We start from the raw sequence: 23,502 nt of genomic DNA on the forward strand, positions 1-23,502 counted from the left end.
GCCGTCTTTTGTGATAACGGTTACAGAAGTATTTTGCAGATAAGTCAAAAGTGAATGTTTTAGCTGGATTAAAACCCCTGTATGCGCATCGTGGCACCGCGTGTCCTCGGTAAATGACCTGGCTGTAAATGCTGCAATGAATGCTAGAATAACAACTTTCTCTGTGCACAAGCACATTTGCCATCCAATTATGTCGGCTCAAGTTACTGCGTTCTGCACACATGGGGGAGCAGCTTTGTCATGTGTCACATTACTCGTGTGTTCACAATGCCCAGCACGTGCATGCCATGCAGGGTCTATTTTAGTGCATAAATAAGTCTTGGCGATAGTGGTAAAGAAAGACAGCATTTGAAATTGTTACCAGTCCAGCCAGTAGTAGATAATTTATAGCGCGTAATGGTGCATTTGGAGACGGGCGCAGCACGCATGCAGTGTATCCAAGCAACAAGGCCGATACACTCAGAGGATAAAGGTTACATTTACAGTAGGCTACGCTACGGTGCAGAGACGTCATGGCTTTGGGACGACGACAACTCGGTGGCTGAATGATTCGTTTGGCTGATTTTGTTATTTTAAGAAATCTTGTGCTCATCACATCTTTGGAAAAATATTTGGATTATCTATCTTTTAAGAAATGATTACTTCACCAGGCAGCGCGCTGAAAGAGTTCAGATCAGGACCGCTGTTCTTCTTTGACCAGGTAGGCTAAACATTATACACTGTTGGTGAAAGACAAGTTCATTAGCCTACTTTTTACCATTTAAATTTAATATTTCCAGCCAGGACGGGATCGGACAAAAGGCACAAGAACCAACATTTTACACTTTAATTTGGCTAAGGCAGGAGGAGTGCGATTAGATACAATTACAAGGTAAAATCTCGAGTTTATCTCAACGTTAAATGAGGACACATATTTTATAATTATTTGTATGTATTTATTTTTTATTAACTAATAATAATAATGGATTGGGTGTTCTTCCAGCAATTTGGCAAAGGAATCCAAAAGTGAAGTGCACATTAATGTGCAGACAGTGCCAAGTGATGGGAGTGATAAACATGATCCTACCGCATCCACTGCCAAGACGAACCCAGAGATAAAGACATCTGAGGGTATGGATGACAGCTCGGTGGACATATACAAGCATGCAGCCCCTCAGCTGCTAAAGGAACTGGATTGCCTGCTTGAACAACACAGGTGGACTGAGGTGAGATGCGTTCCACACGGGTTCGTGAACATCTTCAACAGCTGTTCCTGGCGGGATATGACCTCAGGGGCGCCGAGCCTGCACTTAAAACCTGGTGAACGTGGGAAAGATCGAAAGTCTAAAGGCTCCATCATGACCTTTGAAACCCTTCAAAGGCTGAATGCAAACTGTGACAAGAGGAAAACTGAAAATGGAAATCCGGTTGTTGTGGGAAATGTCGGTCGTCCGGAGAGAAAGGCAAAAGCTGACCCAAATGTACCCACAAAGAAGTCAGGAGGCCTATCTAATGGCCAGAAAGGTAAAGTAGGATATAGGTCATCGTGGCCTGTGTAAAAATGATAAAAGTCTACTATTAGAACTGCCTTTGTTCAGCCCCACAGACTGTGGGCAGTTAAAACTGATGGACTGTGGGCCACAGTCCAGCAGTTTTAATTCAAAACCCACCCTGCACCAGGCTGAAAGTGAGAAGTAATGAAAATGGACATTAAAGATTGAACACCTCTTAAGTGCTTCTCATTGTCATTAATTGAGATCACAGATCTATGATTACAATCTAGTGGGAGAGTCGGTTTACACAGGGATGTGTGAAGATAGCGGGAACATGCAACACAACATTATGCAGGCCCAATATTGTCTTAATTTAAATACATGATTGAGAGGAGAGCCCACTCTACTGTGGTTGGCACTGCCAGTAGTGTGTACACTGTACAGTATTTTAAAATGCCAATGCAAAGTTGTGCTTTTTATGCCTGGGGTGGAATTTAGCTAAACCATCTCCTGACCTTTCTAATGACTTCCCAACAGCTCATGCTTCCACGACAATCAGCTTCTCAATGTCATCGAATATCTGCAAAGAGCAAGGTAAGCTGTGGTACAATCTCGTTATCATGTCAGCTTAATGTGCCTCTCCAGCTGCTGTGTAGCACCTGAACTGAACTGCAAAATCCTCAGTCTCAATATAACCGCCTAGGGTATAGTCGTCTTTTTGCAATGGTTTTCAATGGGAAGGGAAAGTTTTTGTTGCCATTGTGCAGCTTTCTGTGTGAAAATGTTCAATTTCCATTGAAAACCATCATTGCAAAAAGACGGCCACAGATACAAAGTTAGGTGTGACCGTACAGCCATAAGCCCTGTTTTACACTTTCTATTTGAAAATAGCTGCACTTTGTGTAAACTTGTAGTTTTTTTTAGAAAATGTTTGACAAATCTTTCCAAATGTGTTTTTGTTACACTTAGTTTTATTCACTCATGGTTTTTGCAGTGTGCTGAGTCAGTTGAATGTTATTTGCGTCTAGGTTGGATCATTCAGCCAAGCAAGGGCTCATTCCTTGACAAACCTCAGCAGACGTGTCAATGGGTGCTAGACCGACTGCAGAAGGCAACAGTTCCTATGTATGTTGTCCACACGCATCAATTTACAATTTACAATTTAGGCATTTAGCAGACGCTCTTAATCCAGAGCGAGAGCGCATCAGAGATTCTATGTTGGACTTTCTGCATGCAACTTGTAAATTGTTACCCCTGGGTTTTAATTTAAATGCTATGCATCCATTTTATTTAGAAAAGGGCTATAGCAAATGTACAAATGATATATTAATGATATAAAGGATATATTAGGTCGATAAATCTGTGTTTTATGTTGAAGCTATGATCCGTTTCTGCTTTCTCCCTCTCACAAAGGAGAGGCAGTGGACCTGACATAGTGTCGGGTCCACTGCCAGAGCCATTTTGGCGCAACCCGGTGAACACTCCTGAGCCAACTCGTTCAGAGTCCAAGCTACTGTAAGTGGCCATTTAAACATAAAAATGCGATCTCATCGATCTGCCACAGAAAACAGCAAGCAACTGAAGAAGCAAAGCAGGGCCTGAACAAGCCCCTCATCCTTCGTTGCTATGGCGATGATGACAAGCCGTATTTGAAGACCCTCGCCCGCCCTGTCACTTTAGTGGACGGGATGCCTCGGATACCAGAGGTGAAAGGAGAGGTCCCTCTGTCGCAAAAACTGCACTACAGAATCAACGACGGCTCTTCCGTCGTATAGTATCCTTTTCTCATGTTTATTCTCATGTTTAATGCTGAATATTCATTCTTTTTTACCCGCTGAGCCAGAACATCCACTGTAGGAGATGACATGTACCTAATATACCTGGCTGACCTTTGACACCTTGATCGTGACCTCCCAGCTATCCATCGGGTCGCGTGGCGGTGTGCCAGAGCCACTCGGGTTTGCCCTGCGGAGGGTTTTACACCAATGTGTTCTGCGACAGCGACTGTCCCGTTACACTCGCTAGTATTACAGCATTTGGGCACGGGACTGTTACACACCCTATCAGGTTAGTCCGTTTATGGATTCAGTGCATGCAAATACCCACTTGTTATTAATATTGGTATTTACCATGTGTAGTGCTAGGTGACATCGAGTCAACTTTCACCTTAGATCATGTAAAGGGGGGGGATTTATGTTCTGGGCATTAAAAGGGGGTACTAAAAAGAGGGGCATTTAACCACTTCCACTTGAAACTTGAAGCTTGTAGTTCTGCTATTTTCACAGATTTATTTGGTGTGTAGAGGGAAAAATGGGTGAGGGTATTAAACTTACTACTACAGTAACTTGAGTAAAAGTACAAAAGTATTGTTATCAATATATATTTAAAGTACCAAAAGATAAGGTACTCATTGTGCAGAATTAGTTCAAAATATATAGGTCAAAATACAAAGCTTTAGAGAATAGCCGATCTACAAGCTCATAATGCGTCACATCGCTACGCGTTGTGTAGCGATGCAAAATGTATGTTTCGTAATAATAATCAAAATCTACGTACTGTAAGTAACTAGAAAGAAAGTTTTCAAATATTTGGATCTGAGATGTAGTGGAGTAGGACAGAACTAAGTATTGGAACTTTGAAATACTTGAGTACAGTACAACATTACTTAAGTAAATGTACTTGGTTACTTTCCGTCTGTCTCTAGTGGCACCATTACAGCTGTGTGGGATCAGAGTGGTGGACTCATGTTTGACCCAGATGGGACTGTGACTAAGGAATGGACCTGGCATGCTGGAGCACGGCTGAAGGAGAAGACACTTTTACAGGTACAGTAAACATGCTGCTAGCCGTAGCTGAGGACGAGCCATTTGGGAGTATACGGGAGTACTGTATTTCTGCTAACTCTGGCATATAATAATGTAATTAATGTGCTCTGTCTCCGTGAAATAAACAAGCTAAACTAAACTCAGTCGCGACATCCTGAATGAATGCCAGTGGCAGTTTGTAGTGATCCGTTTTTCTTTTCTTTTCTTCTTAACAACAGAACAAACGGCATTGCCTGTACAGACTGTGTTGCTCTCTTTGGGTTGATGAAACACACGTGAGCACCAATACACTATCTGACTTTAATATGTACCGTAGGGTGTGTCCCTGCATGACACAAAACTGCATGGCAACGGCATAGTAACAAAACAGGCCAGTTCCGCTTACAACATACTGTAAAGTCTGTACTAGCCTACTTACTACTAAAAAAGACAACCATTCAATGACAACGCCAGTCAAGACGAGCAAAGTGCCTGCATCCCTCAGTTATTTGATAGCCTGTGATAAAGTGCATGTAGGGAAGTTAATGGCCGTTACAACAAAGCAGGGGATGTGTCCCGTGACGTATGACGCACTGATGGACAATCACTGTCAGCATTTGACAGCACAAAGAGACTCACATTTCACCACGACTGCTGGGCCGCTTGTTTGAGAATAGAGCCGTCACCCAGATAGCCGGATGGTCATGAATGCATCAAAAGCAATGTATGACCGTTTCCTGACATTGATAACCTACTTCCTTAATATCAAACCAAATATCTCCTCCGTTTCATGGTATATGCTGCTAAATGTGTTTTTCTTTTACTTCTAAATTTTTCATCCCACGATTTTGTAACCCATTGTTCTCTATCGTGTTCGAGACTGGCTCTCCACTACATATTATTCAATATGTACGGGAACTGACCCGACGGGGCAGTGTACATGGATATCTCTTTAAGACACATCCTCTATGGTGGCCCTGCGCAGATGCCAATCAGCGGGCTATTTAAGCCCCATCTGTGCAGAGCCACTTCGATCTTTTGATTTCCACGAGAGCAGACGTTACGTAGGCTATCTCAGCAGTTTGGAAACGCATCCATAAAGACTATATTAGAACAGCTGCGTGGCACAGTCCACTTACCTAGGTAAGAAGAGAGCCGGTCGTCGCGACTCCTCTCAGGGCGCCGCGTAGCTCCATCAAAAAAAAAAAAAAACAGCAACAGCAACAAGCTGCAGGCCTAATCCGCTAGACAGTGGAGGAAGCCTCAGCTTGTCCGTGCGTCCGCTCCCTGGCGAAACCCGACCACGTTGGGGGAAACCTTGAGACGGCGTTCGGTCCGTGCGTCCGTTCCCTAGTGAAACCCGACCACGTTGGGGGAAACTAGGAGACGGCGTTCGGTGTGGCCAAAGCCAAGTGCGAAGCCGACCACGTTGGCGGAGCCTTGGTTCCCTGGCTGCAGAAGCGGTGAGACCTCCGGGTCTATCATCGCGGCTGTACACCGCGGCGGCGATCGGCGGGGTAGAACCCAGAGGAGCTGACCCAGTCGGCGTACTCTGAGGCCATCTACGGCCGTTGTTCGTTGCACCGCGGCCCGGTCAGACCACACGGCAGAGGGTAAACAATAACAAACTTCCAACTTCCGCGTCGACGTCATCACGGCGGCGGGGGGGAGGGGTTCTAGTGCAAATACAACACTGCACCCACTCTCGTCGTACAGTCTGCCCGGCCGTCTATATAAGTGGGTTTATACACACAACACACTCTTATATATATATATAGATAGTATACTTGTGATACTTATCTATATACCTATCCAGGTACTAAATAAATAGTTGTACATTCATATTATATGTCTATATATATATACGTATAGATTGTATATGTATAGATTAAATATATGAAGTTATAATACATGTCTATATACTTAAATAATAATTAAATAAGTATATGGACATATATGTGTATATGAATATACGTATATGTAGATTATAACACACAGCTATATATATTTAGGTACATAGGGGAAACAGATAAACATGGCCAGTCCAGTGCACACCTGTTCGGTGTGTGCGGTGAAAATGCCCATGGAGGACGGCCATGACAGGTGCATGCTGTGCTTGGGTCTGGACCATGCGCACACGGCCAGTTTGGACCCGGCATTTTGCATGAACTGTTTCATCCTGCCGGCTAGAGTGAGGGAGGCCAGGGCTCGATCATTCTCTCTGGTACCGGCAGAGGCTATTTTAGCCCAGCAGCCTCGGGCCAAGCGGCTAAAGACTGCCGTTGGCAACCAGCGGCAGAGGCAACCGCCGTCAGCCTCAGCTTCGTCAGCCCCACCAGCTCCGCTAGATCTGACGACCCCGGGGCGTCCTGCAGCCACAGTGGTGGCTCCTCCGGCTCTACGGCGTCTTATAACCCTGCGGCGCCCTACGGCCACAATATCGGCCCCACCGGCTCCACAGCACCCTGCTGCCATTGTAGGCCAGGAGGAGGTGCATCTGGAGGCTGGGTCGGAGGAGGAGGATGTTGATGTTCTGGGGGATGACCCCGATGATCTCGGGGAAGAAGACCTCCCCCCCTGGCAGCAGGAGGGGGAGGAGGCACAGGCGGACGAGGAGCAGGAACAAGAGCAGTACCCCTCCCCCCTTCTTGAGCTTATAGCTCGGGCCGCACAGGCCTTGGGGGTGGAGCTGCCCTCAGGGCGGACACAGAGAACCTCCCGGTTCGACGAGGAAGTGGGGGACCAGCCCCTATCGGTGCCGTTACTTCCAGATGTGGAGGACCTAGTGCTCCAGCAGTTCCAAAAGCCGACGGAGGCCCATCGCTGGTCAGGCCTAGTTAAGCGACTGGGGAATGTGCAAGGCCGGGAGAGGATCGGCTGTGGCCCACCACCGGCCTTGGATCAGGCCCTGGGGGCGTTGATCGCCCCTGCCACTTCAGTTCTGGGGAAGCCAGCCGGTGCCACAAAGGACACCAAGGCCATGGACACCATGCTGACCAAAGTGCACGGAGCCTTGTCAGTTCAGGGTCAACTGGCCAACACAACAGCGATCCTAGCCCTGTACCAACGCGGTCTGGCCAGACAGCTGGACGGCGGAAGCCCCGACCTCGCGGCTGAGCTGCAGCAGGTGTCGGCGCTTGTGGCCAAATTAATGAAGGAGCAAGCGGTGGCATCAGGCAGGGCGCTTGCCTCGCTCTGCGTGGCAAGGCGCCACCTCTGGCTGTCACAGTCGAAGCTGGAAGCGGCTGACAGGAAATGTCTGACGGAGCTACCCGTGGTACCATCGGCCATGTTCGGGCCAAGTGCCATGACTTTGCTCCAGCAGGCCCAGGAGGCCCGCAAGTGTGCTAGGGAGGTGTCGGGGGCTATCCAGGAGGGCCGCAGCCAGCGTGGCACGACCCCACGGGCAGAGCCACCCCGACCGACTTATGACGCTCCAGGGGACCTAAGGGGCCAGTTGGACTCCTTCCGGCGCGGCAGGTCCGGCCGAGGCCAGAGGCGTGCACGGGGGCGGGGCAGAGGGCCCCGGGCGCCCCATGCTCGCTCCTGACGGTGGGGGGGGCTCAGCCCCCTCTCGCCGCCCCCTGGAACAGACATTGTTCCGGGGGACAATTGGGGCGGACCCCTGGGTGTATTCCACCATGACCCAGGGGTATCGGCAGGCCACTCAGCAGGCACAGAGAGACCTGCAGGCCATAGTATTGGCTCATCCCTTTCCCCAGGGACTCAAGCTCTGGGCCTGGCCCCTGAGAGGGCCGAGTTCCTAGCCATGGGGTTGCCTCCATCGGTGGTTGGGACTCTGCAGGAAGCCCGGGCTCCATCTACAAGGAGGGTGTACGCATACCGCTGGGAAAATTTCCAAGTATGGTGCACTGCGAGGCAGGTGGACCCCCTCTCTTGTGGGGCTTGCGACATCCTCTCGTTTCTCCAGGAAAGGTTGGAGGCAGGCAAGTCTCCCACGACTTTGAGAGGCATGGTGGCGGCCATAAAGGCGAACCGGGTTGGGCCCCGTAAACTGGCAGACGGTTGTTGCAACCTGATTAATCAGTTCCTTAAAGGCGCCACAAGGTCTCATCCCTCGCACGGTAGGCCGACAGCCCCCCCTTGGGATCTGGAGGTGGTACTGACGGCCTTGCGGCACGGGCCGTTCGAGCCCCTGGAAACGGTGGAGCTGGAATGGCTCTCCCGCAAGACCGCATTTTTGCTGGCAATGGCATCCGCAAAAAGAATAGGTGAGCTACATGCCCTGTCAGTGCATGAGGAGTGCTGCCACTTCTTGCCCGAGGAGGCGGGGGTGATATTGCGACCGAACCCTGCGTTCCACCCTAAGGTTTGGTCTGGGTCTCGAGCCAGTCAGTCCCTTGAGTTGCGCCCGCTCAACCCCTCACAAGGAGAAGGGGGATCGGGCGGGCAGGCTCTGTTATGCCCCCTCAGGGCCCTGAGGACGTACCATCAGCGGACGCAGGACCTCAGGACAACGGACCAGCTGTTCGTCTGTTATAGACAGAACTGCCTCGGGAAGCCGGTCTCGAAGGCTAGGCTTTCTAACTGGGTAGTGGAAACCATCCGGGAGGCATATAGACAGGCAGGCAAGCCAGCCCCGTCAGGGGTGCGGGCACACTCGACTCGGGGCCTCGCGGCCTCATGGGCTCTGTGGCGAGGCGCGACCTTGTCCGAGATTTGCACAGCAGCATCTTGGTCGACGCCCTCCACATTCACAAGGTTCTACTGTGTGAACGTGGCAGCCAGCACCCAGTTCACAGAGCGTGTACTGGGCTCCAGGCAGTAGCTTTGGACTGGCCTTAGCGTCTATGAGTTGTTGACTGGCCTCACTATCTGTCAGGGCCAGCTGGGCCTAGGGGCGGCTCGCACCTAGGTCACGAGTTTTGTTGACTGGCCGCAGCGTCTGGCTGGGCCAGCTGGGCCTAGGTGGCGGCTCGCACCTAGGCCACGAGTTGTTGACTGGCCTCAGGGTCTGGGGGCCAGCTGGGCCTAGGTTGCGTCTTGCACCTAGGCCACGAGTTTGTTGACTGGCCTCAGTGTCTGGGGGCCAGCTGGGCCTAGGTTGCGTCTTGCACCTAGGCCACGAGTTTTATTGACTGGCCACAGCGTCTGGCTGGGCCAGCTGGGCCTAGGTTGCGTCTTGCACCTAGGCCACGAGCATCATATTCTTATCCAAGGGTTTTGGAGCACATTGGTGAGCTGGCGCCAGGGATGGCTACGGCCTGGGCACTCACCACTTATAGGCTCTGATTGAATTCAGGGTAAACTGCTTCGGGCTGCCGCGGGGGCAGCTGGTCTGCTTATTTCCTCGCGGTGTGTCTTAGAGAGTTCCCGTACATATTGAATAATATGTAGTGGAGAGCCAGTCTCGAACACGATAGAGAACGGAGGGTTACACTCTCTGTAACCCAGGTTCTCTGAGTGGAGAGACTGGCTCTCCACAAAAGAGCCGCTCCGAAATTCGTGTCAATCAAGTTAATCGAAGTGGCTCTGCACAGATGGGGCTTAAATAGCCCGCTGATTGGCATCTGCGCAGGGCCACCATAGAGGATGTGTCTTAAAGAGATATCCATGTACACTGCCCCGTCGGGTCAGTTCCCGTACATATTGAATAATATGTAGTGGAGAGCCAGTCTCTCCACTCAGAGAACCTGGGTTACAGAGAGTGTAACCCTCCGTTCACCCCTGTGTCAATTATCTAATGTGATAATGTGTTTCCCTCATTGGACGTAGCGCGTGGAAGGAACACGTTATTCCAACTAGTTCCTTTCCACTCCATCAGGCAGTTTAGAGACCAGGATTACTGCATGTTTTTTGTGAGGGTATTGGGGGACACGGGGAGAACATGCAAACTCCACAGAGAAAGGCCCTTTCGCCAACCCTGCCTCGGGTATGGGAACTGATGACGCAGAGGAGAGAACACGCCTCCAGCAAGCCACAGTGTCCCCAGTGGGAATCAAACCCAGAACCTTCTAGCTGTGAGGCGACAGCACTACCAACTGTGCCACCGTGCCCCTACTAAATGTGTTTTTCTATCTCTATCCTTACCCTTTCTGAAAACTACATAGCTTGCGCACAAATAAATTATAATTCTTCACATTTGCAAACCTGTGACATGACAATAAAGTCTCATGCTGAGTCTTTCTGTCCCCCTGCAGGTGTCAGAGGTCATCTCAATCAGGCTGTTCAGTGGTACTTCTGCCATGATCAGTTTTAGAACTCACAGTGAATGTGTCAAGTTGTTTCTCTCTTCCCTATCGAATGCCGCCCGGCAAAAGGACACGGTGAGACTGTTTTAGAAATATAATGTTGAAGATTTTCACCCAAAAATATGTACACCAGGATGAAAGAGGTTAATTGTAAAGCACAATCCGATTGAATTATCTGGATGGGAACCCCTTTTTGGGTTTTTACATTTTAAGACGGGAACTAATTTTTGGGTTGTTGTTGCTATTTACTAGCCTGATTTGCTGCATTCCGCGGGTCTGAAATGTCACTTTGCCCGCGGAACGCAGCAATTCAGGCTGTAACCCAGGCTAGCTATTTACACTATTTAGCAACATTCTTTTTTTTCAGAAAACTTTGGTCAGGATTTAGAAGGTGTATTTAGAATCGGCCTCAGGTCTAGGTCTAAGCCATATCAAGAAGCTTGTAGTTCTGCAATTTTCGCTATTTATGAAAAAAGAAAAAAAAAGACCAATATGTCAGGGTTAATGTGGTTGAGTAAATCGCAACCGTATTTAGAGAACACTGGTCATTATGGATATAGGAGCTCCTGCTAAACGCCATATGTTCTATATAATTTACTCTAGCGTGCGTCTAATGACATGTGGCAGGTGTGTGTGCACTCCCAGGAGGTTCTCCAGATGGACAAGGAGATGGAGGGCTTGGAGGAGCAGCCTCCAGTGATGTGGACGGGAAGGCCACGCCACGGCAGGGAGCTGAGCAGACTTCAGCGCAGAGTGCGCAACACCCTGGAAGACTGGCTGGAGCACTACCGCGTAGCCACCGGTATGCACTAGCACTACCATTACCACATACCAACCAATCATATTGATTGCGATTCTGTGATTAAATGATTGTTGCGATTCCAAATTACTCTTTAAAACAATTATAAACAATATAAACCATGAAAAGTTGAACCATACACTTTTTTTAATTGTGGCATTAGAAAAAATGTGCACAAAGACCCACACACCATCTGCAATACGAACACTTTATTTAGGCAAGGGTCTTTGACCGAATTTCTTTTTTTTCTGAATACATTGAGCCCTGCCTACGCACCCACCCGTCTCAGAGCATATCAGGTGTGCATAAGACTTTGTTGCCTAATTGTGGCATTAAACATTTGATATTTGAGTGAATCGATTTTTTTCCCTTACCGCAAGTACGCACCAGCACTACTGCATAGCGTAGAGGGGATTCTCATGTGAGTAGAATATTTCACGCATTAATGTTTTGTATTTTTGAGTGATGCAACCACTCCAAGGAACAGCAATGTCCGTGTCCGCCTATGTGACGTTAACCCACCCACCCACCCATGCACCTATGTGACTGTGAGCACGAGTATAATATGACTATTAGTACCAGTAGTTGTAGTATAGTTGTCAGAAACAGAGAGAGAGAGACAGTGCAGCACTGTTGCCTGCTAATGAGAGCGAGAGAGAGACCAACACAAAGAATAAAATTGGGAAAAGTAAAAAAATAAAAAAAATAAAAGCTCTTCTTCGTAGGGAGTATCGTGTTATATAATATTATATATAATGTTTCTCAAGTCTCTGCTCCATTCAGAGTGTACATTACAGGGATCCCAATACTGTAGTAGTGTTCCCAGGATATTATATGTTACCTGAATGCATTTCAGAGGTTTCTGGTGTTACCAAAACACATTCCCCAAATATACCGCGATAGTCTTTATGCATTACTCATTATCTTCTTAACCGCTTTAACCTGCATGTTTTCCCTCTACACCAACAAATCTCTTCACTGAATGCATTGTGCACTTATACATCGGCTCATTCGTCTATTATGATGTGACCAAAATATAACGGTTTATGAGGTTACACTAATATGGTAACTTTTGTTAGTGTTCCTGGAATGTTTCTTTTTTTTTATTCAGTTTCTTTTACACTGATGTATAAGCCCTAGTATTAAAAACCACAACATAAGACACAAGACATTTCATTGCCGTCAGACAGAAACCTTGAAATAAAAATAAGAATTTGCGTAAATTAATGCCTTACATGTAGTTTCATTATACAAGAGAAAATAGCCGATATACTCGTAGCATCAAGGCATCAATGTTTTTGTTATTTTTTTTTAATTTGGTTTTGACCAATGAAAAGTATTAACAAGAGTGACTAAATAATAACTTCATTGTATCCGCTGGTTCTTTTTTCCATTTCCTGAAAAGTTACGGTTTTGGACATACAAGGTTTCCACCTGACAGTGTTCATTTTGCTACATCAGGCAGCTGACATGTTTCGGCCTTCATCGCATCCTCTGAAGAACACATTAGCAGCCTGACGTAGCAAAAAATAATAATAATAACCTGAGCCCAAAATTTTGACTGTAGCCGAGTACCCACAGTCAAGGAAGTCAATCAGAGGAATCATAGGTCTAGCCTGGCATGGCCAGACTAATATCACTGCGTAGATATTAGTCTGGAACTTCGGTGTGGAAGATTTACAAACAGATTCCAACATCACAGCAAAAAGTCTCACTTTGAACCGTGGGCGGGAGTTGTGGGTGGCCAATCAGATGGCCACCCACAACACCCACAACAATTCAAACTGAGGAGTGCCAGACCCAATCTGCCAGGGCATATCTTTCCTGTGGCAGATTCATCTGGTTTCCAGGCTAGCATAGGTCTGCGCTACATTTTGATGTAACGTCTAACACCTGTATGCATACTGCTTCCAATCGCCGGTTGTTGTAATCCAGATTAAACTTGTACTCGATTTTATATAAATATCTATGAATATAGTACATAATAATACCGAACAATTCGATACACTTTCGAAAAAATCAAACTCACACGGCATAATAGGGTTGTTCGGTAGAGCGAAAGTTACCGCATCGCCCCGACGTGTGCAACCTCAACACTATCGAGCAGTTCCAACACAAGGATCTTGTTCACGGTCACTTGTGTCACTCAGTGTGTGTGTGTGTGTGTGTGCAGTTCTGAATGGCCTCTCCCCGTCCTTCAGGTATCAAGTGTCCCGACACAGAGCAGCTGCCAGAGTCCCCGCTGAGGACCAGGCTGAGGAGAGAGGTACAGTCGGCCGCCCTGCCCTCCCTGACCCCAGCGGAGCAGCCAGTCACTCAGCAAGGACATCCATCGGAGGGCAGCGTGGAGTTACGGCAGCCGGGCCCGCCAAGACACCTGTCTGCACCGGCAGACTGCCTTCTACGGTATAGTGTTGATTTCATCCACTAAAACTAGGATGAAAAATATTCGGCGACTAACCTTTTTCACTGACGAAAACCCAAATATAAACTATATCAAAACTAAGCTATGATGACTAAAACTATGACTAAATATATTGACAATTTCGTCAACAAATAAAAACTAGACTAAAATGTTAGGGATGGACTTACTGGTGGAGAAGAGATCCAGTAGAACTAAAAAGACATGTCATTTTATGTTTGGTCTCTGAAAATAGCAGATCTACAAGCTCACAACGTGTCGAGCTGCAACGCATTGTGAGTGTGTAGATCGGCTATTTTCAGCACGCAACCAAGTGTAAAACCAGCCTTTATGTCGCCATCAAGGCCCGCCAAAATACATTTAAGTCGACTAAATCAACTGTACATTTAGTTTTGGCTAACACTAAAACACAGCCGTTTGAGTTCAACGGAGAAAACGTGTTGAACATTGAAAACCCAGCATCTTTGGGACTCTGTTTAGGAACAGAAATGTACATAGATAATGGACCCAATTAGTGTATTTGTCACAGTAGAATAAAGACAGATGCAGCTAATTAAATTAATAACGAGTCTGGTTTAGTCATGCCAACTACTGATGTCCATCAAGAGAGTGTTGGAAATTAGCTTTGGCCGTATGCATGTGTACAGTGTGTGGAACAGTGCTTCTGCAGCTGTCAATGTTTCTCGGTACAAATATTAATAAACTATAGAAGAAGGGAGTACTGATTAGTCAATAATAACAATAATAATTGCTAATTGATACACCTAAATACGTAAGTACCCACTGTTAAAGCAGCCGTATTTATAACGTTATGAAAAGGTTATACTGTATATGTTTATGTAATATACTGTATAGTCATTTTAATTTGGGCATTTGTGTATTATCAGGACTCCAAAGAAGCGTGTGAAGGAGGAGTCCCATGTCACTCAAATAGGAACCCTTCGAGTTCGCAGCAACATCAAACTGGAGTGAGACCCCATGTTTGTAGCCATCAAGCAGTAATGCTCCTCATTGCCATAACATTAATCTGAACTCATACCTAATTTATATTATATTGCATCACGCAGTGGAGTATAAGCTCTGAAAATACAGCGCTGAAAATAGCAGATCTACAACGCATCACGTTGTTAGCTTGTACGTTATGTCCGGAGCATGTAAGTACATTTACTCAAGTACTGTACTTTTTTGAGGTAGTACAATTTTGAGGTATTTCCAATTTCCAGTACTTGTAATTCTACTCCTAAACTTACTTTACTTTGGAGATTTTTTATTATTACAAAACATTAACAACTTCAGCCCCATATACATTTCAGCCATTTGAAAATCGAGATGCAACGCATTGTGAGCTTGTAGATCTGCTATTTTCAAAACATTTTAATACACTTTATACATTTGAAAACGTATGAAATTCTGCATAATGAGTACTTTCTACTTTTGGTACATTTCGATGCTTTTACTCAAGGCAATTTTGAATTCTGGACTTTTACCTTTTACCTAACGGAGTGCATTTCCACATTGCAGTATTGATACTTTTACTTAAGTAAGAAATGTGAGTATACTTTCTCCACCACTGCTCAACAGTCGACATGTTGTTTGTGCTCCCCGTCCATCCCTCACCCAGTTCAGTGGTCGTTCCCAGGAGTCCCTCCTCTGCTGTCAGCACCTCTCTACCAGTCGCGCAGCCTTCCTCCTCCGCTGTCTTCACCTCTCTACCAGCCGCGCAGCCTTCCTCCTCCGTTCCTTCCCTTCCCCCCATCAGCGTGTGCTGCCCGGCCCTGCTGCGGGCTGCGCTGCTGGGGGAGAGGACGCTGCAGCAGCGCTGGCTGTGCTGCTGCAGCTGCAGGTCCATGCCGCTCGTGACAGACCTGGAGTACGACGTCTTCATCCACGGCCAGCCCGCGCGCTGCAGCGAGCAGATCATAGTGGTGTGCGTGACTCCGCCGCGGCGGCAGCCCCTCGGGACGCCGCCGCACGTCGACGCCCTGTCCGGCGGCCAGCTGGACGCGCTCGAGCAGCTCTACGAGAGCATGAACAAGGGCAGGAGCGCACCGTGCACGCAGGTCTGAACGGCGTTTTGCACACTTGACACAGATGTTCACAAACGACTACTACACACACACACGCAGGCTCAGACGTGGCCTACCGTATAGCTCAGTGGGTTGAGACGAGGCCATCTGGGAACCGGGCGGTTGCCTGGTTTGACCCTAGGCTCGCCCAGGCTACCCGTCGGCGTTCCCCATCAAAGCGTGCTCATTAGAGGCATTCTGAGCGGCCATCTGCTGGGTGAAGCAATAAAAGTAATTTCCCTTCCCCTTATGAAAGTGTGTGCATAAATCTTATAGTAAATAATCAGCTCTGGTCCATAGCCCTAATGCCATTGCTGCCGTTAATTTTGAGCTATAGGACTTTCAATGAATTGCCCTCGCATTAAATGCAGACCAGCCTCTCAACTTCTGCTAAAATAAAAATAATGTTTTCGCTACTCACCAATACAAATACGGTTTTGGTCATTAGAAAGACTACTTTCGCTGGTGGACGCACTCTGAGCACACGTATAAAATGCACTTTCTGGCCAGAAAAGGATTTTTTGTTTTCACTGTGGCTGCCAAATGACATCACTGCTTAAAGCAAACATTAAAAGTCCATGGACTTGGCTGGGGTCCTGTTTGGTTTTTGGGGGGTTAGGTGCTTTGCTAATCAAACATTGTAAGTTCATAGCTGCCACATCATGACATCATGAGTGGTGTGCCACATGGCTGCCACATGTAATTTCTGCAAGCCAGACTTTGGTTTTTTTTTAAATGACACCGCATAGCACAACGGTGGATTTACCAACTCAAGAAAAGGCATGAGGGATGGGGATGGGGTTCTCCTGGGGGATGGGGATGGGGTTCTCCTGAGGGATGGGGATGGGGTTCTCCTGGGGGATGGGGATGGGGTTCTCCTGAGGGATGGGGATGGGGTTCTCCTGAGGGGTGGGGATGGGGTTCTCCTGAGGGGTGGGGATGGGGTTCTCCTGAGGGGTGGGGATGGGGTTCTCCTGAGGGATGGGGATGGGGTTCTCCTGGGGGGTGGGGATGGGGTTCTCCTGAGGGGTGGGGATGGGGTTCTCCTGGGGGGTGGGGATGGGGTTCTCCTGGGGGGTGGGGATGGGGTTCTCCTGAGGGGTGGGGATGGGGTTCTCCTGAGGGGTGGGGATGGGGTTCTCCTGGGGGGTGGGGATGGGGTTCTCCTGGGGGGTGGGGATGGGGTTCTCCTGAGGGGTGGGGATGGGGTTCTCCTGGGGGGTGGGGATGGGGTTCTCCTGAGGGGTGGGGATGGGGTTCTCCTGGGGGGTGGGGATGGGGTTCTCCTGAGGGGTGGGGATGGGGTTCTCCTGAGGGGTGGGGATGGGGTTCTCCTGAGGGGTGGGGATGGGGTTCTCCTGAGGGGTGGGGATGGGGTTCTCCTGAGGGGTGGGGATGGGGTTCTCCTGAGGGGTGGGGATGGGGTTCTCCTGAGGGGTGGGGATGGGGTTCTCCTGAGGGGTGGGGATGGGGTTCTCCTGAGGGGTGGGGATGGGGTTCTCCTGGGGGATGGGGATGGGGTTCTCCTGGGGGGTGGGGATGGGGTTCTCCTGAGGGGTGGGGATGGGGTTCTCCTGAGGGGTGGGGATGGGGTTCTCCTGAGGGGTGGGGATGGGGTTCTCCTGAGGGGTGGGGATGGGGTTCTCCTGAGGGGTGGGGATGGGGTTCTCCTCGGTGGTGATGGGGTTCTCCTGAGGGGTGGGGATGGGGTTCTCCTCGGTGGTGATGGGGTTCTCCTGGGTGATATTGAGGGAGAAATCAAATGTGCTAATGGGCGAACGTCAGAACGGTGCAACAGTAACAGACTTGACTTCCTCCTCGTCGTGTCTAGTGTCAGATGGACTCATTCCGCCTGGTGAGGTATGAGGTGTTTACTGGGAGGTCCTGTCCTGGAGTCCAACACAACGTTCTGCTGCAACACAGACACAACGCTGGGCAAGGAATGGTGCTGGTCAGTGAGATGTACCATATTACATTATGGTGTCCCAGTGTCCCACTGTTACTGTATACTGTATACTGTACCATAATGTACCATACTACATTATGGTGTCCCACTGGGTGGCAGCAGTGCAGTTGCTTTCAGGACAGAAGGGGATGTGTGGGACTATACTGTAGTTATGCATGTTATGTACGGTACTTTGCCCTTGAATGACAGCATTGATCCAGTAGTGACAGCAGCATTACATTTAAATCTTGCTTACAGCCATGGCAGTCGGGGAAATTTGCAATGCAGATACTGGGTCATAAATCAACCTGAACAAAGTCACAAGTGATCATTGTACGATCCGATTTTAGGCTTACAGATCCTAGGTCTAATTTATTCATAGAGAGAGGTACTATTATCACATACAGGATAAGCAGGTTCTTCAGTTGTGAAAAGCTAAAGCCAGGGTTTGACAAACAACTGATTGGTTGATTGATTGAATAATTTAGTAACAGTTTGCAAATAGTACAGTGGTACGATTATACAATGGTGCTAAAAGGATAACACAAAATGCCCTAAGGGCATATGTATTAAATTCATTCAAATTTTGAAGGAGGGTAATTGAAATGTATATGGAGATGAGATCACTTCCCTGTAAACTGCGTAAGAATACACAGAGATCAGTTTACGGGAAGTGGTCTGTTTTGATGTATCACAACCAGAAATGGCCATAGCTGCCATATATTATGTCTTGCAAACATGTGGGCGACGATGCAACATAAATAGGATTAATGACCTTTAACAGTATTTTCCGCAGTTAACATGAGGTCTCTTTGTTAATGTGACAGATGTATATCAGAGGGAAGCTGCTGTTTGCAGATTACATTTTCAACGGCTACTGTTGCTCAGCCAGGACCCTCCAGAAGCAGATCTCCAGAACCAGAGGAGACTACAGACTGGGCCAGAGTCTCCCTCCAGACTACAAGTTCAGGTACCATAATATACTGGCTCTGGATCTGATAGAAGAACCCAAATAGATCTGAATCCGAATCTATCGTTATCCATATTCAGTAAGTTGTTCTCGTGTAGTGGCAAATGAAAACAAAACAACTAGGAACAGAAAACACTGAATTATATTAAGTGTGTGTGTGTGTGTGTGTGTGTGTGTGTGTGTGTGTGTGTGTGTGTGTGTGTGTGTGTGTGTGTGTGTGTGTGTGTGTGTGTGTGTGTGTGTGCGCGCGCATGTGCATGCATGCGTGTGTGCATGTTTGCGTGTGACTGTGTGCATGTCGCGCGTGCGTGCTTGTGTACGTGTGACTGTATGGAAACTCCCACTACACTTTAGACAGGCAGCTTCTAAGCACAGCTCAAGACCTATTTCTTCACTCTTGCTTTTAGTTTTTTCGTTTTTTTTGTTATTCATGTCATTATTCATGTCATTCACTGTTCTGCCTGATTTGCTGACTTTTTTCTGTAGTTTTCTGTTATTTTATATTATTCTAAATTTACTTCATGCTCGTTATTTTATGTTTGTGCTTTTCTCTTTTTTGCTCTGTAAAGCACTTTGTGCTGCATTTATGTCATGAAAGGTGCTATATTATAATAATAATAATTATTATTATTATTATTATTATAGTGCTTAAACGGTTGAATATACAGTATTGAGTAAGTATACAGTATATAATTATACACAGTATAGAGGTATATTCTCTGTCACAAATAAAAATGTCAACATAAACATAAACTACTTGTACGGTAATTGCTTGCAGTGTTAAAATCGATGGACCTGGTGCCAGGACATTACTTCACTCAGGAGATCCTTCAACATCAACTCCAGTAGAAGTCGGAGGCCCTGAAGGGACAACTCCTCCACTGGAAAAGAAAAGGACTCAAACTAGTTCAAGGTGGGTACACACCCTACTAAGAGTTCATGGTTACATTGTTAAATTGACACTTGATGATTTTGCAGTGTGATCTGCGTATTGTATGTCGTATTAATGTCAGTGTTCACCTACTGTATGTACCTATGTGTCTATGTGTCCGCCTATGTGTTAATGAGCACGAGTATGACTATTAGTACCAGTAGGGGCGCTGTTGTGCTAGAGAGAGAGAGAGAGAGTGCTGCACTGTTGCCTGCTAATGAGAGAGAGAGAGAGAGAGAGAGAGAGAGAAAGAGAGAGGGAAAGGGGTGGTGGGGGGAGTTGCACCACTAAGTTCACACAGGTGTGATTTTTTCCATAATGTTCTGTATTCTCATCACCCAATTTGTTATTGTTAACACTGAATTTCAACGAACCCACATGTTGGATCTGTTCTGATGCTAAAGCCTTGATCGACATGAGTCATTGTAAAAACTGTCAGGCGGCATGTACCGAAAATAGCCAATCTAGAAGCTCACAATGCCTCGAGGATGCAACATTGTGAGCTTGTCCGACGCGTGACATCATCGTACAACGGAACATGAATTAGGCATTAGTGTCTGATGTGACATCTCTACCCCGATTAGGACGATCGCTCACTGTCCAGAGATGTCACTGCCGCAGGAGAGAGACGCTGCCTCGAAGGCCGCAAGGATTCCTCCTGCTCCTGTGTCCATAGCAACACACTGAACACAATCCAGTGGCTAAGGGGCATCGGTTTCAAGGCTCATCACCTGGTCAAAAGCTATACGTAGGTCCATTTGCAAGGAGACTTGCAAAGCACTGGCAGGCAAGCACATACACACCACTGATGTATTTTGTTACTTGTTAATTGCACTACCTGCCTGCAATTGCCCCTTGAGGACGAATAAGGTGAACTGGGTTGAACCAGACCTTTCTCTCTCACAAGGCTGTAATTAGAATGCAGGTTTTAGTGTTTGGCACTGGCAGTAGGATACACATCAGTTGGCAACCCTCATAAAGCACCAGGGAGGAAGGATTCAACATGAGCACACTGCTGGCACCGGGTCTAACTGACCACTAACGCTACGGCTACACTGACATACTGTGTGTTCATTTAACTCGGAGAGTGTACAAATGGACCCATGTGCATTTTGTACACACTTTACCCAGTTGATGGTTGCTCAGATGTCCATGATGAGTGCTTGCGGGTGGAGCTGTTAGGGGTTAGAACAAGTGCCTTGCTTAGGGACATGTCGACGCACATACTGTAGATAAAGAACCTAGATGCCTCATTCACCACTGCAGTTCATCGGAGCGACCTGCATCGCAGGGAGTCGCAGGGAAGGCGTATGTGCAGAAGGCCACTGCCACTCAAGTGACGGCTGGCCAATCACAGCGCGTCTTTTCCGGGACATATCAATTAAATTCAAAGGAGCTTTATTGGCATGAGAAAACAAACGTTTACATTGCCTCGGATTGGCCTACCAAACATCCCCTTATGTGACAATTCATTATTGTAATATAGTCTGGACTTGTACTCATCAGACCAAACGTGAACCATTATACCGTGTTCAGAAACGAGCTGTATAAGAACAATAACTTGTACATCCGAGACATTCATCTGAGCCTTTATTTAGTCGATTAGGTGTCCTCAGTGTTTACCAAGTGAACCATCTTCAAATTGGTCTATTTGTTCATGGCTCATTGGGGAAAACCCTTCCCTTCTTCTATTTGGGTATAATTCTCAGGTCCATAATTACCCAACACGTAGCTCAAATCACTTCAGACCTCCATTACGTCTCAAACTAAGTTTAATTTAGGCTTCAGGGGGTCTAAGATATGGAATTCTCTGCCTTTAAGGAGTTGTCTGCTCACCTATTCAAGAAGATTCTCACTTCTCTTAAACACCAAATACTTTCCATACAGTCTGCCAAATTAACCTGGGTCCATTCAATATTTCCCCTAGCAGTTTACTGTTTTGTTTTACTATTGTGATATGCTCTTGCTGTTTTCTTTACTTGTGATATTGTCTATGTTGATTTTTTTCTCTGTATGACAGGTCTAATGTCTTATGTGTAATAGATCAACGTTGAGTTGATGTAATCTTTATCCTATGAATGCACAAATATTACTGTAGAATGCGACTTCTGAAGCCCCTGGTGGGTTTTTAGGCATTCTCCTTCACATTTTTATTGACCTTGTGTATCATTTTTAAATATTCTTGTAAGTGAAAATAAACAAACAAACAACCTTGCCTTCCCTCGAGATACAGACACTCTGGAGCCGAAGGAGGCGGCTACCTTTCTATGTCTATGTCGACACATACTGGACAGGTGACCCTGTGACCTGACTACAAGAAAGTCTCTCAGTCTAGTCTAGGGTGCGTTCGGAAATGCGCACCGGGAATGTGGTCAGTTTGTTGAGTGTGGTGGGCGGTTACGTCACAGTGTGCCTTATTTACGAACGACCACAGCTGTGACGCATTCACACCGCCGACACCGGACAACCCCAGCTTCAGGGTAGGGTCTCTCAGTGCGGGCACTCGGCACACCCGGTGTGCAGCGCCCTGGATTTTCGAACGACAACACACAGAGTGCACTGAATAAACGAACGACAAGAGAGCACACCAGTGCGTTCAGGGCGCATTTCCGAACGCACCCCTAAAGTCTACCCACTAAACCACTGGTTCTCAATGTGAACCCCAGGAGGCTAAATTGCTGATAGTTAGGAACCAAATAGAGACCTTACGGCCCGTAAGGTCTCTCCTAAGAGTAGTTACAGACCCGTAAGTTACGGGTCTGTAACTACTCTTACCCATGGATTTGTACACCGTCAGGGTTTAATTAACACTGATGATTTTAGATTGGGGTCCCTCCCAGATCAATCAAATCAAATGGATGGACCAATCCAGATCAATCTGGGGTCATGAGAAACGCTGCACAGCAGCCACAATGAATGTAATCCATCTTGCACAAAGAATGACTGAATCTGTATTTTATAGTTTGGGAATAAAGATTTTAGTGGAGCAAAAATAACCATGCTTTGGTTTCTTTTTTTTAATGTTTGGAAATGCTATTTATTGGTCTTCTATCAGCTGAACGAATGACACTTCCTTCCTGTGAAAGTGACTCATCGGCAAATGCAGTGACAACGTGCCCACGTAGGCCTACATCGTGTGGAAAAGTAGCACTGATTAATACGCAGATGATAAAATTATATATTTTGAGTTTCACTTCCCCTTAAAAAGTGTTCAATTTAGCAGGTATTATGCCTACACTGGCTCACACGCACATATACATCCCTGCTTACTCATCCCAGTGCTATTAATAGACAATGGATGATGATGTCATGTGGAAACTTAAGTGCTTCAAGTGCAAATATAGTTGTACACTGTGATATTCTTAATTTTGTGGTAAACTGTTGAAATGAATGAAATATTTTTGCATTGTAAAGGAGCCAATTTGACAAGCTTAATTGTACAAATCAGTGCGGTTCTGGTTCTACACTTCCTGGACCCTTAGCTTTCCAAATGAATGGACCCTTACTGTTAATACTGCTTAACTCTGAGATTGTTCAAATGTTTTATGAGAGATTTGTACAATCATATTTAATAAGATGTGCATCATATTGTACAATAGGCTAATTATTATTAAAATATATGGGTATCTTACATTTATTTTCAAGGAGCCCCAAATAAATTCGACTAATTACTTGTAGCTCTGATCCATAACTCTAGGTCCATAGCTCTAATGCAAAGATATTAGAGCTATGGAATCAGAGCTACATTACTCATAAATTAGGTTGAATAGTTGGGTTCCGGGTGACCTCTAGTGGCGTGTGGAACACATTGACAACAGCTGTGGAGCAGCACACATGCCCCCCACACACACACACACACACACACACACACAGCGCAACTA

The 23,502-nt window shown here is 46.8% G+C and overlaps 1 protein-coding gene across 2 annotated transcripts; it reads left to right on the forward strand.

The window, feature by feature from the left end:
- The first annotated feature begins 76 nt into the window (after positions 1–76).
- On the forward strand, positions 77–22,321 carry LOC308314221 (uncharacterized protein C3orf20-like). 2 transcript variants are annotated; one of them, XM_080761723.1, is made up of 17 exons: positions 77–700; positions 780–871; positions 983–1,503; positions 2,010–2,066; positions 2,501–2,597; positions 3,037–3,246; positions 3,390–3,539; positions 4,177–4,297; positions 10,438–10,563; positions 11,134–11,290; positions 13,489–13,693; positions 14,597–14,677; positions 15,331–15,769; positions 17,607–17,726; positions 18,548–18,690; positions 19,469–19,603; positions 20,206–22,321. In XM_080761723.1, the coding sequence occupies exons 1-17, from the start codon at positions 635–637 to the stop codon at positions 20,306–20,308; spliced, it is 2,823 nt and encodes a 940-aa protein (XP_080617849.1). In that variant the 5' UTR covers positions 77–634; the 3' UTR covers positions 20,309–22,321. The 2 variants fall into 2 exon arrangements, with proteins under 2 accessions (XP_080617849.1, XP_080617850.1); XM_080761724.1 differs by lacking the exons at positions 77–700; positions 780–871; positions 983–1,503; positions 2,010–2,066 and having other exon boundaries at positions 2,499–2,597; positions 2,886–3,246; positions 11,116–11,290.
- Positions 22,322–23,502: the final 1,181 nt, after the last annotated feature.

Source organism: Protomyctophum bolini (genome assembly GCF_963924005.1).
Source record: "Protomyctophum bolini genome assembly, chromosome: 4".
In the NCBI taxonomy this organism is placed as follows: Eukaryota; Metazoa; Chordata; class Actinopteri; order Myctophiformes; family Myctophidae; genus Protomyctophum; species Protomyctophum bolini.

Bases quoted from the DNA above. Each gene is read 5' to 3' on its own strand.
- LOC308314221 (XM_080761723.1), top strand. From the start codon at position 635: ATGATTACTTCACCAGGCAGCGCGCTGAAAGAGTTCAGATCAGGACCG. The intron at 3,247-3,389 runs GTATCCTTTTCT...GTGACCTCCCAG, and splicing joins GACGGCTCTTCCGTCGTATA to CTATCCATCGGGTCGCGTGG. The intron at 18,691-19,468 runs GTACCATAATAT...AATTGCTTGCAG, and splicing joins CCTCCAGACTACAAGTTCAG to TGTTAAAATCGATGGACCTG.